The 18,225-nt window shown below is 35.4% G+C and overlaps 1 protein-coding gene across 1 annotated transcript in view; it reads left to right on the top strand.

The window, feature by feature from the left end:
- The window catches only part of LOC129366320 (astrotactin-2-like), a 230,661-nt gene that overhangs the window by 84,901 nt on the left and 127,535 nt on the right, over positions 1–18,225 (top strand). Inside the window, exons 5-7 of the mRNA XM_055040101.1 lie at positions 10,011–10,118; positions 13,836–13,982; positions 17,085–17,252. Of these exons, the coding sequence (XP_054896076.1) occupies positions 10,011–10,118; positions 13,836–13,982; positions 17,085–17,252 (423 nt within the window). The remainder of the gene's footprint in view (positions 1–10,010; positions 10,119–13,835; positions 13,983–17,084; positions 17,253–18,225) is intronic.

The raw sequence follows: 18,225 nt of genomic DNA, 5'->3' as shown, positions 1-18,225 counted from the left end.
CAAATCCAGCTAAACTTTCACGCTGCATTGTAAACAGGACAGATTTTAAACTAAATGTACAGATATATTTATGCACGTTTCTGTGGAATAGATTGCACCAGCACTACTTCAATTAAAAGTTTCAACAATCTTGAACTAAAAGATTTTTTTTTGTTTTTTTTTTAATGTAACAATCTAAGACTGACACAGGGTGCATATATTTAAATTTTAACCCAATTTCTATTTGTTCATAGCAACCATAACATTTTATGTGCACATGAAAATGTGCACATAAAAAGATAAAATATTTGCTAATTTGTTACTGTACAAATGACCAAATTTACTAATTTCAATGTTTAATAGAGGATCTACATGCAATCTGAAAGAACAGCAAGTCAGGATAGTCATCCTGTTAAAATTAGCTGCATTTTCAGTTTTTTTTTGTCCCACCAGTCTAAACCATGTATTTAGCTGCATAAATTAGACATGTGATGAAATTAGTTGAAACCAATTTATTGTAATTACACTAAAGCAACAAATTTATATATGTAGATTTTATATTCAGTTGTGTTTTAAAGGCTAATCAATGTTTATTCATGCATTTTTTATTTTCATTTCTTTTTTTTATTTTATTTTACAATCATAGGTCTATATTATATTTTTCTGCACAAGCTCACTGTCAAGGGGGTGAAAACTTTTTGCATCTATAATGGCAACCTGGCACTCCTTTTCAACAAACACCTAGCCAAAATCCCTGAGTGGGTTCCACACACTTTTCTATTTGCTTATCATTAGCTCCAAATAGCCAGATAGACTCTTGATTCCAGTGAGATGCAATAAAAAAGACATTGAAATGAGTGCAGCCAACAAATACTCAGCCTACTGAAGTACATGAGGCAAGTGGTGGCTTGTTAAACCTCCCACCTTTTCAAATCCTTTCTCTCCCTTTAAACTGGTAGCTGCCCATAAATTTTAGTTGTAAAATGTGTCAACAGCACTTATACTGCAACGCTCTCTATAATAATATTCATCATGCCAAGGTTTCATTTTGTATGAAATGGAATTATGTGTGGATGTTTGTTTGTGTGTGTGCGTTTGTTTGCTGAATGCTAAAAGTCCAACTGTAGGGTAAAATAGTATTGATTTTTTTTTTCGAACGTAAAGAATCAGAGCTGAAGTAGACTGGGGAACAGGGAAGTAATGAGTGAAAGAAGCAGAGGCAAGAAGAGCCACACCAGTGTATTCTCTGCCTGTATTAATCCTCCAGACCACTCAGGTCTTCTGGTTTTAACCTACTCTTCAACCACAGAACCAGAACCGAACATGGAGAAGCAGAATTCAGCTTCTGTGCACCACAAATCTGGATCAAACTTCCTGAAACGCTGAGTTCCTTTTGATCAAAGCTAAAAACTCACTTGAATAGAGGTGGTTTTGACACATGAAAAAAGGTTGATGTTGGCGACGGTGGTAGGAGCTTGTCCCTCTGTCGATGGTTTGTCGGTTCCCGTTCTGCCTGCTTTGTCGTTGTGCTGCTCTCTGCTGTCCGGTCCTTGAGCAAGACACTTCACCCGCCTTGCCTGCTGTTGGTCAGAGGGCCTGGTGGCACCGGTGCATGGCAGCGTCCACTCTCACAGACTTACCCAGAGCGGCTGTGGCTACCATCCATTAGCTTGACACCGTCAGTGTGTGAATGTGTGTATGAATGTGTGAATGGGTTGCTATGGACTTTATAAAGCTCTCAACAAGTACAGGCCATTTACTATTTTACATAAACATTGACACATTGAGATGGAACATATTTAATATGTCTTAATGAGCTCAATGATGGCACTTGACAAATTGTAATGTCTGTTACTGGTTTCACAGTTGGTCTGCATGATGTGCATTGTTGCTGAAATATGCTGTACAAATAAACTTTATTGCTTTTTAAAAGGAGGCCGACTCACCTGCAAAACAAGACAAAAAAGAATTGAGTTCACCTTTTTGTCTCAGATTTTATGATTTGCAGTTCTGAATCTCTTTGGCTGATGTAGCATGGAGTGCCTCAGGCCTGCCTTCGTGATTCTGACTCCAGAAGGCTGTTTGTGCCTGTTTGCAATTTCAAAGCTCTGTTACTCATGTCAATCTGACTGGTTTACATCAAACCTACAAGGAATTTAGGCAACTTTTTACATTAACCTTGATCCCAGCAAGACTTGTGCACCTGTCAAGAGTTATACAAGTACTAAAATCTCTCTCTTAAAAAGAATTTTTATTTTGTTTTATTTTAATTTTGCCAGTGAAAATGAGTCTTTTTGACTTTTCAGTCACTCCTTCATACTGCCTCTTATGCACAAGAAATTACAATTTCCAACCCTCTTGTTTCTTTTGTAAATTAAGCCAATGTGTCCTGCTTAGTAAAGTGAAAGCATAGCAAAGGTCGAGTGACATACACAAATTATACCCCCTATTTTAAGCTACGACCCAAGTTTGTAACTGGTTCACCCTTCTGAATAGGGTGATCTTTTCCATTCCCTTTGTTCTTATGTGCCATAGCAAACAAGAAGAAGAAAAAAACAAAACACCCAAACACTTTTTTTTACATTATGTCACATTACAACTGCAGACTTTAATGTTTTTTATAGGGATTTGCTGTAGACTGTCTTTTCAGGAGTCCTATCAAGAGGACTTCAAGAGCCCATTACTGATTCATCAGAGGTCACATAAAAAACATAACATCACATACACAGCAGACCTCACTTGCCACAGTTAAAACGAATCTTTACGATTCAACAAGTCATGTTGGGATCAGACTAAAATAATCTGGAGTGAGCAAGAAAGCACGGTGCATTTGGTGGTTGTACTGTGAAGTTGGGTAAAGTTCTATTCATAGGAACACTTGTGCAAGACTCTGTAAAACAACTTTGTGTGCAACACATAAACATAATCGAGAAATACCAAGTCTTCCCAACTAGCAGACACATGCTCATTTAATCGACTTACAGTTAATACTGTTCAGTGTAAATGTAATGTCATGACACTTTGGTGCCATTTTTACAAACTGTCTGTAATTAATTAAAATATATAGTCTATAACTCATAGTAATCTCCAGGTGCCCCATCTCTCTGCAAGCTTTTCCTACTTTAACTCTTACAGATTTTAGCTCCAGTAATAAAAACTATAAAATCTGCAAACAAGAGACTTCATGACATGGTCATAAATCAAAGATGGTCAAAGCTAGACTGCACTTCACCCTTAGGTTGCACACAAATGATTAAGTTTATGTTTTTGCTATTATTTCAAATGGCTTTCCCTGGAGACACAATTCTTTCCTTGTAATTTGTGGCTTCCCCTGAATCTCTACATCTCCTTTTCCTTCTTGGGGAAGGTATAGTTATTTCACTGCACCAGCTGACCCAAAACTGAATCAGTATTATCAGTAGACTCTGCTGATGCAATATATGAGCCAATTTTGATCACATTACCCCAAAGTTTATTCAATAAGTCATCACCATATAGACCTTTTACCCTGAAACTGGAGTCGTGTTTGCTAAAGAATTGCAAATGTATACAGTTCAGCTTGAACATCTCAGAGTGCTGTTGATTTGATTTGTACATCGTAAAGTCTTCAGTTTAGGCAACAAAATTTTGTTCACGAATGGAGATGTGAATAAATCTGATGAAAGCTGAGTTCAGAAATGATTTAATTATTTCAAGCTGTTTCTCTAAAGTAACAAAATGGACCTTCATGTACAGTAACTGTAAAAATAAAATTACAATTGTAAATTTTCTGGTCTGCATGTATGTATGCACCCATAAATGTATACATGCTTGCATATACCAATGTCATCACAATAATCAGATTAAACCTGACTAGAAAGCGTTAATTCATACTAATAAGGCACAAACTTATAACTGAAAGCTGTAATAAATAGGCGACACTTTAAGTGGGTAAGGTTAATTATATGAGCTTGAAGTAGAGAGTGAGAGACAGTCTGCAGTATGTCATTGTACTACCACAATGTGTTGAACCATCTTCCTACACAGAAGATTATTAGCTTTTACTATGCAGACTGAACTCATCACCTCACCCCTTTGCTTTTCCTTAGCTCATCATCTAGCTAATTATTCTCACTACAGGGAATGTTACAAAGGAGAACATCCTTTTATCTCCTGTGGACTTTCTGTTCTTTCATAAACTCTACATGTGTATTCTGTGCTGGTCTCACTGCCAGATTCAGTGTCTGCTGCTCTACTTTTCAGTTGGTTCTTTTTATGGTAATAGACTAGTTAGGTTGGTAACCACGGTTATGTAAATGTTGACCAACTGGGTCATTCACTTGAAAGGTTCATATGGCCCCGTCCGCATATGTGGAGAATAAGCCAGCAGATGGCCAGGCATATTATAATTTATTCCTTTTTGTTCCTTTTTACATGACCTACGAACTTTTCATTATGTGTCACTCCCATGTCCTAAAGTTTTATGTGCTTTTCCAGCATGCTACTGTGCAGAATCCACTTTTAAATGAAATCTGTGCACATAATCAACACTTTTTTTTTTGTGTGTGTAATTTCAACCCATCTGTCTCTGCAACCTGGCAACTCACAAGCCGATTCAAGAGGCATCTGCACTGCTGCTTGATCAGGCAAGATGACAGCTGAATGATAAATGGATTAGTTACTATTAAGCTACTGTGGCTTAGTTTACAAAAACAGTACATACATTTCAATACAAACTATACATAATACTTATTAAATTGATGTGACAGATAATTGCAGTTTACCTCTACAGACACTTTCCTTTAGTTTAAACATTTGCCACGTTCAAACAGCTTAATGCGCTGCAAACAGCACATTATTAAAGAAAGATACATGAAAGAGTGCTTTAAGTGTGTGGACTCACTTTGATCATTGAAATGTACAACTCCTGTCAAATCTGCAGACATTGCATGTTCGCTGGTGTTTAATAAAACTGTAACAATGAAAAGCAAATACAAAAACCTGAAAATAATATGTTAAAAGAGTAAATATTAAACAAATTAATTGTCTAATAAAAAGAAATGCCACACCATAAAAAATAATGTTTTTTGTACTGTGAGACAAGGAGACTGCCATTCAATTTTGGAGTCAAAATAGGTGTTTTATGGAGCTTCTAACAAAACAAATACCAGCTCAGTAGATGACGGTGAAAGATTTTTGAAATTATGTTATTTCTGAAAAACTTCAAGAAAGAATGATGCGTCTTTTTAATGGGATTTTCTTGTGTACACATGCTTCTGTTTAGCCTTAGTGGCATAGATGTTTTCCTTTGTTTATAGGACGGAGTTTCACAGACACTATTGTTGAGAGAGAAAAAATATAATTTTAAATCAAAGTAACTAAAGAAACTGTGTTACTTTCTTCAAAATCTGAAGTTAACGTTAACTAAGATGACTACATCTTAAGGTAATTTGTCAAAGTTCATATGATTGCGATATGGCTTTGTAAACTTCTTCACATTTCAGCTGAGCGGAGGCACAGATCTAGATGTATTTTAAAGCCACATCTCAACTATATCGCTCCCTCGTTTGACCTAATGGAAGAAATCAAAACAAATAAGTCAAGAAATCAAGAACATAATCAGTCAAATTTGTAAATGTCTGTGCCACATCCTGTCCGTGGATATGACATTACAAATAAAAAACTGTGGACCTGTGGTAACTTTGTTAAATTCAAGCTGCCTCTCTAACTACTACAAGAGTCTGAAGACTGTATTAGTCTTGAAGGAAAGAAGTTGCGACATTCTGCTGTGTTGGTGTTTGGCTGCAAGAGAAATGGGTGAATGTCACAAAATACATAATGAGGAAAGGACATTAAGACATAATTAAGACATCAATGGAGTGAAACAAGCACATTTAATTTTATGTGTTTCCAAGCAAGGCCTAATTGGCTCCTAAACATGCAGGCTAAATTTTAAAAATGGACATATTTGGTAAACTGTTTTTGTAAATTTGGAAATGTCAGTGCCACATTTTGTCAGTGGATAGTGTGCCAAGGTATAAAATGCAGTGCAGCCTATTTCAGCTGTTACAATTGGTACTTTTGCGGTACCACCACTGAACTCCTTCCCGAGTGGACTGGATGATAAAACACTCACAGGTGAGGTGCGATCACAGCTCCAGAAAGCTTTTCTTCTTTCTTTTGTTGTCTATAAAAACTGTGAAGACTTGGCTTACTTCCTATGTTACATTTTAAACTTGCAAAATACAAACAAGAATCAGATCCACATGAGATTAAATCAGTATGTTCAATTCAATGCACTTCTTTTTTTGTTTGTTTTAATAAAGAATCAGGTTTTGTCCATTTGAAGTCACAATGTCACAACATTACTTTTTTGTTGTTTTTATCTGAAACCAATGTCTGTTAAGGTCTTGATTTCATCTGAAATCCATCTAGGTCTTGAATGGCTTGAGATATTTAAACCCAAAATTTCTTTGATGTTTTGAGGTATTTTAAATGTTATTCAGCATTAATAAAGCAAATCTAAATTAAATATTTTGCTTCTTAGCTCAAGGATGCTGAGACATTTCTAAAAGGGATGTTTTTAATGGATGTCTAACAACCAAGAAAAAAAAATACAGCAAATTATTGGGCATCCAACTATTGCTGCGAAAGTAAACAGTATCCTTGTAGGTTCTTTTCATTTTTTGTGAAATAGTTTTAAATAAATTAAATTTGTTCTGTATAAAATATAAAATGTAACGGTTATTTCAGCTCTGTGAACATCCAGTATGCTGACCCTGTGAAGCCAGCCCTGAGTTTGCTCCTCTTCCCTCGCTCCCTGCTCCCACCAACTCTGTGAGCATGTTCTAACACGATGCATAAATTCAGAACCAATTTTACACCACATTGACTGAGCTCCACTTTCCAAACAGCCGTACTGGAGCACTTGAATCCTACTCAACTCTCATCCAGTATAAGTGCACCAGACCAAGAGACTGACTCGAGCTCCCAGTACAGACTTTCTACTCAGACTTAAAACTTTTAATCATGCCTAAAATCTTTATGATGCAGGCAATTTTTTATAAGCCATTGCACATCATTTAATGGGGTGAAAGAGAGAAATATTTCATCTGGCATTTGTTATCAACACACAGAGAGAGGAAAATAAGTATTTGATACATCACTAATTTTTTATTTTTTCCCCAAGTTTGCTGACTAGCAAATAAGCCAGCTTTATTCGTAAGGCATATTTCAGCAACAAGGCAGTTGGATAATTGATTGCTTCGTAATCAATTATGAAGCAAGCATCTAACATTAAATTGGTCAAATGCAATCATGAATAATAATAATAAACAGATATACATCAAATTACTCTCTATTGCAGTGATTATTAATAATCAGAGGCGACTGTAAGGAATTATGTTTGTTTTTGTTCTGTTTAAAAAAATGAGCTGTTTCACCATTTTTGCAATTTTCTAGAAGTTTAATCGAGATTAGTGGAGCTCAATGTTGCTTCTCACTCTGTAAATGCAGAGGAGACAAGAACCAGAAGATCTGAGTGGTCTGCAAAGTTTTTGTTACAACAAAAGGTCTTCAACATATTTTAGTGCTATACCATTTAGTGATTTATAAACCAACATAAGTACTCTTCTTCTTGGATCTTTGAAAAGCTCTTCTTCTTGGATCTTTGAAAAGCTGACTGTGAGCATGCCAGGATCTCATCTTACTCTTTATACCCCAGCCTTTCTTTCTTAAACGAATGATTGATTCTCCATATAAACATCAACATGGTCACTGTCTGTCTCAGACTCTGGCTGTGAATTTCCCCTCTTCATCTTCCAGCTCAAAACTGAGTCCCAATTGTCTCCTGTATATTAATTCTTGGCATCAGTCTTACGCATACAAAACAAAACCACTGAACTACATACAGATTACAAATTTGTATATAATTTTCTAAACTTTCTGTCAATACTGACAGCTCATTGCTTTTCCCCCTGCACTTGCTTCTCCATTCCCACTTCTCATTGATAATCTTTTCATCATTACTTGCGCAACTTTACTCTGTTTCTCAGCAATAAATTCAAAAGATACTTTTTGGCTGAATATGTAAAATTTCCAATAGGAAAGGTCTCTCAGTTTGCATTTTATTTTTGTTTTTTATGTTTGCAAGCTCATTCTTTTTCACATTCCCAGAATAGCCAGTTTCAACATTTTTCTGATATTCTAAAAAAAGACGGTTTAATTATTTTAGCTTAACTCCACTTTTACTTGGACTATTTAAACAATTTAAAAATGAATGTGTTGCTTATAACCTTCACTTTAGGCACAAGTTAAAAACATATTGTTTCCTTTTGTGCTGACAAACACATGCACACACAAATGTATATCAATCCAGACATTTCTAAAGTATACACTGCTCGTAGGATAGCTATGGACGGAAAAGGCACATTTACACTATTGTTGCAAAATTACTTGCTTGCATGCTTTCTCACACACACTCTGCAGAAAGGTGGTGACTTAATCTGAACTTCATGCATCCTCTGACCTCTCACTTTTTTGTGGCCTACCATTTTCTCACTGAAATTATGTCTTTCCAGTAACCCCCACTTTGCTATAACAACACCGACATTCGACTGCAGCACATTAGATTTGCTTATTGCATATGTGGAATTCTCTCACAGTACAAATCTGGAATTTTCTGGACTCCTGGGAGCAACTCTTTAACTCTTTCTCCTTCATTAATGTCCATAGAAGCACTCTGCATACCTCGGTCATTGATTTCATTTTATACCTGTGTCTTCATAGGTGTTTAAAAACATCCATTAAATTTTTTGGATGGATGAGCCAAAACGTTTGGCAATATAGTTGAATTCCTCATGTTTTGCAACTGTTACTTATTATTATTATTATTATTATTATTATTATTATTATTATTATTATTATTATTATTGTTGTTGTCAATATTTGGTATATGATTAGTATCATTATATTTGTTTTGTTAATTTTGTTTCCTTGATTCCACCTTCTTTTTCATCTGTCTCTTTGTTGTTTGCAATCATCAGTCTCATCTGCTGGCTTGATGACGAATTGGCCAGTCATACCAATAATGTAATAAGTTATACTGTGCAGTGGAGTCTTTTTTATTTCTCCCATTTTTGGAGCTAATTTACCTAAATTTCCAATTTGGCTGACAGAGATTATCAATAACATACAGTCTAATTGTAAATTACAACACTTTTGAAAAAAAAAACATAATTGCAGACAGATATTTTCAAACCTTTATTTCTGTTAATTAAGATATTTTTTGTTTACTGGTAGTAAAAGCAACATCTAGGAGTCATTAGACAAAAATAAGGCAATATACCTCTTAAATACCGGCTTAAAGGAGGTTATTTGCAAAAGATAAGACATTGGGATACATACTTTACTGAATGTGATGCATATGATACTGTTGAATTTTAAGGGCAACTGGAGCATTAATGGTCTCATTTGAGGGTCTGTTTTTTTTTCCCCACACCAGAAATAAATACATTATACCTAAACTTTATTTATATTTCATTTCAATAAGCTCTAGAATGGCTTTGAACTGCTTTGCAGAATTTAATTATCTTTCAGAGACTTTAAGAGCTTACAAATCCTCAGAATGGCAATTAACACGTTGAGGCAGCTCCCTGTGAGAATCGGTTAAAAAAGACTGCGTGTTTTGATGCTTCGCTGGCGTATTGGTATCAACAAAGTTTCTCACATCTTCTGTCTTGCTGTCACCTCATCACGGATGTGCTCTCAGGCACATAAACATCCTCCACAGATCTGACACAATGTTATTAGAAAATTGAGCTCCAGAGACAAAAGGCTCCCCAATCAAACTAGGAGGGACTTGAAAAGAGTCAAAAAAATCAAAACTCTGAACAATTCATCTGCAATTTTGTCACTGTGATTATGCAGTATTAGTTCTTTCTCTACATGACACCTGAATGAGAAAGCTTAGGATGATTTCTCATGGCCACACAAGTTGAGTCTAATTAATAAGGTTCTTTTCCCCTGTTTGTTTATCAACGTTTCTTCGGCAGTGACTGGAGGTGTGTATGGTCCCCAACAGGAATCGAGTTCAGAGCCTGAAGATGACAATCAAATGAAGTTTTATACAGAGCAGAACAGAGGACAAAGGCGCAGTAAAGGTAAGGAAAGAAAATACAGATGTTTTTCTCTGAACCTTGTGATGAATGTCATATGTTAAACTCCTCACTGTGCACAGTGAGGGGCTTGTCTGTACTTGCTGAGAATGCAATAAAAGCAAAAAAGTGGAGAATAAAAAAAACAGTAAAGTGTGCTTAAAAACAAATGAATTCTAATGTTAAAGTGGCTGGATACGGAAGGGAATAATGATATATATATGGCATTCAGAAAAGAGAAATGAGCCAAGACATTTTTGGAATTGTCAGCATAGCTTGAAATAGGAAGGAGTTCTGCACACTCCCTGCGGTGTGTAAAGTGCTATTTTATAGCACAGCCAATGACACTCAAAGGAGATATATGAGCTGATGTAAATGGAGTTTCTGTGATAATGAAACTTAAGTCAAATGACTTGGACCGTAGTCGTGTTTTTAACTTTCGTGACATGTAATACTGAAGACTGCATTGGACGAGTATATCCATATTCAAGACCGAGAGGAAATGTAACTCATAGTTTGTGTGTCCTTCTGAATATCAACACATAAAAAAGTGAAGAAAAAAAAGTATTTACTCTTCATCTCCTTGGTTACAGTTTGCCTGAAACCATATATTTTCATGAGAATGTTTGCCTTTTTTTTTTTTTCTTTAAGGAAAAGTTATACAATTCTTATGCCACTGTTGTCCAAATTAACATCAACTCCAGTGAATGGTCATGCAGTGGAAATAGATAAAGATCAAATGTAGGTACTACTTAACAAGTTGGTTGAAAAACAAGCATATAAATAAATAACAATTATACATTCTACATTTACAAGTACTCCAGAATATTAAAGTTCAGAGGAAGCGATTTCTTGTTAATAATACAAATAAGCAATTTGTAAATGGTAAATAGATGTCAACATTAAATTCGTATTGATTGACTAGATAAAAATGATGTATATATTTTTTAAGTAGTCACTTCAGAAACAATATGAAAATTGTTTATGAAATCGAAACCTAGAGCTGTTTAAGCTGAGATCTACAGCCATAAAGAAACTAGCAAGGCAAAATCTTAACTAGATTGACTACTACTTGGATTTATGTATTTATGTTTCTTTGCATGTTGGTTGGCAGGGGGACTGTAACATTTTCAACTTAACCTGGCTCATTTTATGAATTCCCGGTTGAAAGTAAAAAGATTAGCTTTAACTATTAAAGTAATTAATAGTAAATTAAAGTTACACTTCTTCATTTCTTCACTACAATTTCAGCTCCTATAAGTTCTCCATAGATCATTTATTTTTGCACTTGATTTATTTGTAACTGAGTCAGTCAGCCATAAAAAGCACATCCTCCAAAAGACTTAATATTAAGTTGATAAAAGTTTGGTCTATTCTCATTGACATTCTGAACACCTTTGAAAATCTAAACACCATGTCTGGGAAGCTGTGCAGACAGAGACGTTTAGCATATAGGAGGGCCCGTGGCACAGAATTTAAACAAGTATAATGCCCGTCCTTGTGCTGTAGTGTTGATGCAGTCGCATCAAGGACAAACATGTTAAGCCAAAGTCTGTAAATGCAGCTAATTAGCTGTGGCAAATGCGACATATTTCCTTTACAAGCACATTTTCTCTTGTTTAACTTGAAAAATTCATACAAACATAGTAATATAATTTATGAAATTCTGTGAAAAATAAGAAGAATCAACTATGCACGATTAAATACTCATTGCTGATATAGCATGAGGGAGTTGATCAGATTTATTTTGATCTTGCCATTCTTTATCTTCATTTGTAGAATTTTTAGTTAAACATCTGCTTCAAAAAGATGTCAACTTGTGTGTTTTCTTTTTTTTTTTACGGCTGTATAAAGAGGTTTGAGCCACATGTGGAACCTTGGGTGGAGTTTAACAAAACTTGATAACACTGAAATGCGAGGAAGCAGCTTATAAAGAGGACCTATTCACGCTGAAGTGGGAGCATTTTATGACTAAAAGTCTTCAATGTTCATTTTGAGTTGCTGATTAAAGACTGATTAAGACTCTAATGTATTTCCTTGACGTGATTTCAAAGTCCCAACAATGTTTCCTGCTGCATCACTCACTACTGCCAAAAATGACAACCAGGCAATCATTTTTCATTAATAGAATGGTAATGGTTGGTGCAAAGCTATTGCCTAACTACAGAGGATTTAACCCTTTGGAACTGAAATTAACTCTAATCCTTTTACAATCCAATTAAACTAAAATCATATTCGCTCATATGCTATAGTAATGCTAGCTGATGGTTAATGTTCACACCTTTTATGATTTCATCCAAGTAATGCAACAATTAATTGCCTTTTTTTTTTTTTTTACCTTTGGTATGCTTTAACAAGATTGTAATCTGTACAACAATATTGCATCAAAAATCCAGGTTTTATTACCTGGCTGTGTTTATTATTCATGTATTAATATCTGTTATTATTTATCACTTCACATTTTTTATTGAAAAACAAACACAGCACTAAATTGACTTAACACACAAAGTAGAATAAATTACTATATTCATTATTTAATTAGCTTTCATATTCAACGGACAAAGTCATTGTAGAAAATACTTCGATGTGGGAATTAAGTGTTCATTAAATAATAATAATAAATGAATTTTAAATCAAACTGCTTTTTTCCCTCTCAACCTCTAATACATTAGTTTTTGCATTCATGAATGGTTTACTGTGAGTGTTTGGAAGAATAAACGTGTTTGGTTTTTGCCCACATTGGAAGTGTTTGCCACTGTGAGCATACATTCTTTACTCCACTCAGTAAGCTTTTACGGTAATTGAGGGACCCCTTCAGAACCTTCCTGACAGCGGCCCGACCCCGAAGGATTAACTGCACTTCCTCTTCTGACGGAGGCAGCTGTTTTTTTTTTCTGTAATCTTAAATTTGTCTCCATGGTTTTAACCTTGTGCTGCACTTTACTAACTTTGGACTTCCAATATATATATATATATATTTATAGATATATATCTATAAATGTTTTTTTTATAGAACTCTGATGTATCAATGAGTTTGAATGTTTTTTTTTTGTTGTTGTTGTTTTTTCTATTGGACGTTCTTATAAGCACAATTATAGCCATTGTTAGTTTGAACATAATTTTATGAACAATCAACATTCCAGATTTTGAACTGTTCTTTTAGAGTAATACAAACTCAACATTTGTCATTAAGATGCAATAATATGGATTTCCAAGCCACCACAGTGAGATTCCAGTAAACCTGGTTTTGAACCGTCACGTTCTATCCCATGATGGATATTAGCAGGCAGAGGTTAAGCGGCTAATTTCGTTCCCTATCCTCCAGCCTGGAAATACGATGCCTGACAGAGCCAAAGTGGCACAGTAACTACCAATCTATAACCCTGTCACTGGCGATAAAATAATTTATCACACTTGGAAATAATTCTAGACTATTGTTCAGAAGCTGTGGTGTCCTCAGCAATGCACCACATATGTACGTCATAATATGAGTCATGGCCAATATTGCAAGACGGACTTGAAATTAATTTCCTTTTCACTTGAAAATTGCTTGAAAGCTTTACCTTTGATGATCAAAATGTTGGATGTAGATTTGTGTAATGTTCTATTCACCTGTTAAAAGTGCAGAATTATTATTATTTTTTTCCATTTAAAAAAAAAAAACACTAAACCCATATTTCTCTGAATTTTTCTTTCTGTTTTTCTCTGTGTCTGTACCTTTAGGCCACTCACAAAGTCCCCTGAATAAGGTCACCCTGACACTGATTACCATCAGCACGTGTGTCATCGCCATTGTCTATGCTACACAGGACTCCTGCCCTCTTACTGTCAAGGTTACTCTCCATGTGCCAGAGCATTTTGTTGCAGATGGTAAGTACAAGTCACACATTAAAACTTAGCTGACTCGTGAAAAGAGGTAGAAACCAAGTCGCTGTTAGTTTGAAAGGTCTTCTTGTCATAATTCTAAACTCCATCCACACATTCTTTGTAAGATTCATATCTGCACTTTAGCTGGGTCATTCTAAAATAGTAACATTACTTCTAGTAGAAACAGTCCTGTATGTAAATTTAAAAGATCATTTTAAACTTACATCTGGCACATCTGTTTTTTTTTCTTTTTCTTTTTTGTTGTTTTCTTCTTTGTTTTTTAAGGACTTGCATTAAACTCTCAACATGATAATCAACTATAAAAAGATTAAATGAACAACAATAAGGGACAAGTGATAAACACAAACTGAACCACTTTATCACAACATTCAAAAGCTTTTGACTACAGCCAATGAAAACACAATAGATTTCCAACCATTCAAGAGAAATAAAAGCCTTAACTAAAAAACAACAGCAAACATTGGGAAAAAAAAATAGTCTGCATAAAACAATGGAAAAAAAAAAGAAAATTATTCTCTGCCTCAACCAATAACAGATATTTGCTGTCATTCAACTGATGTGCTTAAAATATATTAGACTTTTTCTAATTATTTTTTAGGAACTCAGACTAGTCATGTGGTAGACTGCCTTACATGTGAATTAAGACTATAGACTGACGTATACTAAAGAAATCAACTTTTGTTTTAAAGCACAATGTAAACCTGCCTGTAAATACATCATGTGTTAATGCTGCTCACAACCTTTCAGATTTGATGGCTCTCAGAGCATCTCTGGACACGAAATCAAAACAGTGGATAAGTCAAAGGCTTTGATTTTAAAATATATTTATTGTTTTACTTTAGAAAGATTGTTTTACTTTAGAAAGTATATCATTACATGAGATGATTTTATAGACTATGGGCTAGGTATTGAAGATGAAGGTTCTAACTTTTTTATTTAAAAAAACTGTTTTACATGAGTGTAGTCAATCTCATGCACTCGCTGTCAAATGGACTAATTGTGGAGAACCGACTCCCCATTACAGTAAATCCGGAGATGTGGTGGAGGAGAAAAATATCTCCCAAAGCTTAGTTAGAAAACTGATGCACTTATTTGCAGTGTGACATTATGCTACTGCAGTCTTTAAATATGTTTGTAAATCATTTTTGTTTTCATCTCATAATCTCAGCGATTAACTCTTTTTGAAAAACATCAGAGTTCTAACATATAACATCGATTAAAAATAATTATTCCAAGTTATTGATGCTTCAATCTTCCCTGTGACATATAATTCCATTGGTGTTGGAGGTGATGCATCCAAGCATGTGCACTTCCGAAGCATTGCATTCGCAATAAATTCACACTTAAAAAAAATATTTATTTCTCAGACTAACTCTCCAGTTTTTCTTTGCTCAATTGATGGACTGGAGGAAAACTAAGAATAGAAAATGTGTACTGTGAAATAAACAACCCTCCTACGGCTTAAGTGTTTTTTTTTTGTTTGTTTTTTTTACATCCAAGAGAAAAGAAGCAATAATGTTACAATTGCAGCTCTACTGTGTGGGTGGAGAACTTTAAGTTTATCTGTTCTCTCAGTGGAGACTTTAGCTAAACTGCCTTCTTGCAAGAATGGGTATCAGTATGGTCGCCTGTACTCAGTCTGACCCAGCAGATTACTTTAAGAGTCTGTTCTGGAGATTATATAGCTTACTCCTGCTTCTGTGGGGTACTTAATTTTTTTAAAAGCAGCAACAATATCCCTAATTTCTTAGAAAGTATAAAACCACAATGCACTTCACAATATTCTGACTGAAAATTGACATACATGTGATATCTACCCATGATATATATACTGTATATATAGTTTTTTCAAAATAAGATCAGAAACATTATGCATTCAACTTTTTGCAAAATAAAGTCCAGTCCATCAGCTAAAATGTAAAAGAGAATGAAACATCTTAGAGTCTACAGAGTCATTCTTCCATTTAAACTAGCAGGTCAGATAAGGAGCACAGTAAGCAGAAATGGAGACAATGGGCATATGGTAACTTTCGAGGAGTTCAGGTGGGAGACTCTGCTGACAGAACAACTAAAGGTCAACTAAAGGTCAGGCATTCCACAAGGAATTACAGATTGGAGTTAAGGTTTGCTTTTCAGCACAAAAAAACAACTCTAAAGAAAAAGCTAGAGATGTAGTAGAACCTTTAGATCACAGCACATCAGTGTGTACTAATGACAGCTGATTTTTTGTTTTAGTCCTGTGGGTTGGAGGTTAAGGCATCTGTTGGTCTGGTCCAGTGCATTCCCCGGACATTGCATCAGAGTTTGATCTAGGGAATTTGGAGACTTAGTCGGAGTCTTTGGCTCTTTGCTCTACAAGCTGTTTCTCAGCAGTTTATGCAGAGCAGCAGAGTACATTGACCTCTTGGAAGTGGCCACTTCTTTCGAGGAGCGTTATTGCAAAGTAGAGTCTGTGCTTGGTCTTCAGGAGAGAATTAACACAATCAAAGGTGACATTCATCAATCCAAAATAATTAGACCAGAGGTTCCCTTGTTGAAGGTTGTTTATTTTAAACTGGAGTCCACATTTTACTTACCCTGCCTGCCAGTGGTTTTAATTTTCTGGTTATTGATACTCTCAGTACAGCTGCTTAAGACTTTAACTAGAGGGCTAAAGCACAATCCCCTCACAGCTCCCTGTGGAACTGAAACTCATTGGCATCAATTAGGAATAGTCTTGTTCAGTGATCAGAGTATAACGATTGGTCTGAAAGCTGTAAGAAAGAAAGGTAAGAATAGCATTCACTGATTGACTTGTGAAACCCTTTATCCCATGTGCTGCAATTACCAAGGAAATCCCATCGATACACACATTATGGGTCTTAATTTTCTCATTGAAATTCAGTCCAGTTAGGATGGAAAATAAAATTACAGTGAAAACTAAAGAATTGGCTTCTACCCCAATTAATTTTTCAGTGGAATATCTAAAGAAGCTTTTAAAACATACCTATAAGACATATTCTTTTTGGCTATTTTAGTTTTTTTCAGAATGTTTTTTTTTTGCATATATGAAATTAAATGAATCTATCATTTGTTGTATTCCAGGAAGCAGTTTTGTGGTGAGCATGGGCAGCTTTCTGGATGTCTCCAACTGGCTAAATCCAGCGAAGCTAACGCTTTACTACCAGACCAATTCATCAACACAGTGGGTCCATGACTACTGTGGTCAAAGGACCACTGAGCCCTGTGAACAGATTTGTGACCAGGAGACAGGTTGGTTCACACAACCCAGCACATTCTCATTCAATATAAACACAGGCTCTCTTTCTTTTCCACATAGCAGTGAATGATTCCTGTAGCATGTGTGAGCCGGTATGAGTTTCTTACAATAAAAACTTTAATAATCTACATATGATAAAACACAACCCCCCCCCCAAAAAAAAACAGGAGTAGGCATAAGTTAACAGGTTAAATAACAAATAATACAAATTGAAGAGTAGTAAAAGAAAAAAGTAGCAGTGAAAAAAGGCAGACAATTTGTCCTTCAGCAGCTTAGGACTATTGCAGAATCTACCACCTTATATATTATATGTAAAGTATTTTGAATGATGTCCCATTGGCAGCATTTCATAATTGATTTGCTATGAATCTAAAATAACACAAGCAGCAGTGTATATTTCAAGAAAATGTTTTTTGTTTTGTTTTCAGGTGTTACTTTAGGTAAATGTAACAGTTCTCTGAAGGTCCTCTGTCTATACTTGGAGTGACAGCCAGACTCCAGCACATACACTGCGTAAGCAGAACTGCCATTGTATTTCGCCGCATCTCGATAAACAACCACCAGCTCCAGTATGTACACATTCAGCACAGAACGCTTTGCACCTAGTGACATTAAAACCGTCCCAGCAAAAGCTGAGCAGGCAGCTTGATGATATTTATCTTACCTTGAGTGGTCTGTTTCCCCAGTGTTTTTTTTTTCTTTCTTTTTTTCTTTTTGCTCAACTGGATAAAATCTAAGCTCATTAGAATGGATTACATCTGTAATGTATGTGAAATTTATGTAACCCAAGTCAAGGACATGCTGAGGGCTGATGCATAATGTATTAGAGGCCCAGACTCCCAGCCCAGTCGGTACACACAACAATGCCAAAGATGGAATTGGCACATATGTGTTTGGAGATTCCGGATGTGTAGAGACAAGAGTGCATCCAACTGCAGTTCATTAGTCCCTGCACGTCGCTGCAAT

This window comes from Poeciliopsis prolifica, unplaced genomic scaffold, assembly GCF_027474105.1.
Source record: "Poeciliopsis prolifica strain line A6 unplaced genomic scaffold, Auburn_PproV2 SCAFFOLD015, whole genome shotgun sequence".
In the NCBI taxonomy this organism is placed as follows: Eukaryota; Metazoa; Chordata; class Actinopteri; order Cyprinodontiformes; family Poeciliidae; genus Poeciliopsis; species Poeciliopsis prolifica.
This window is presented reverse-complemented; position numbering and strand designations above follow the sequence as displayed.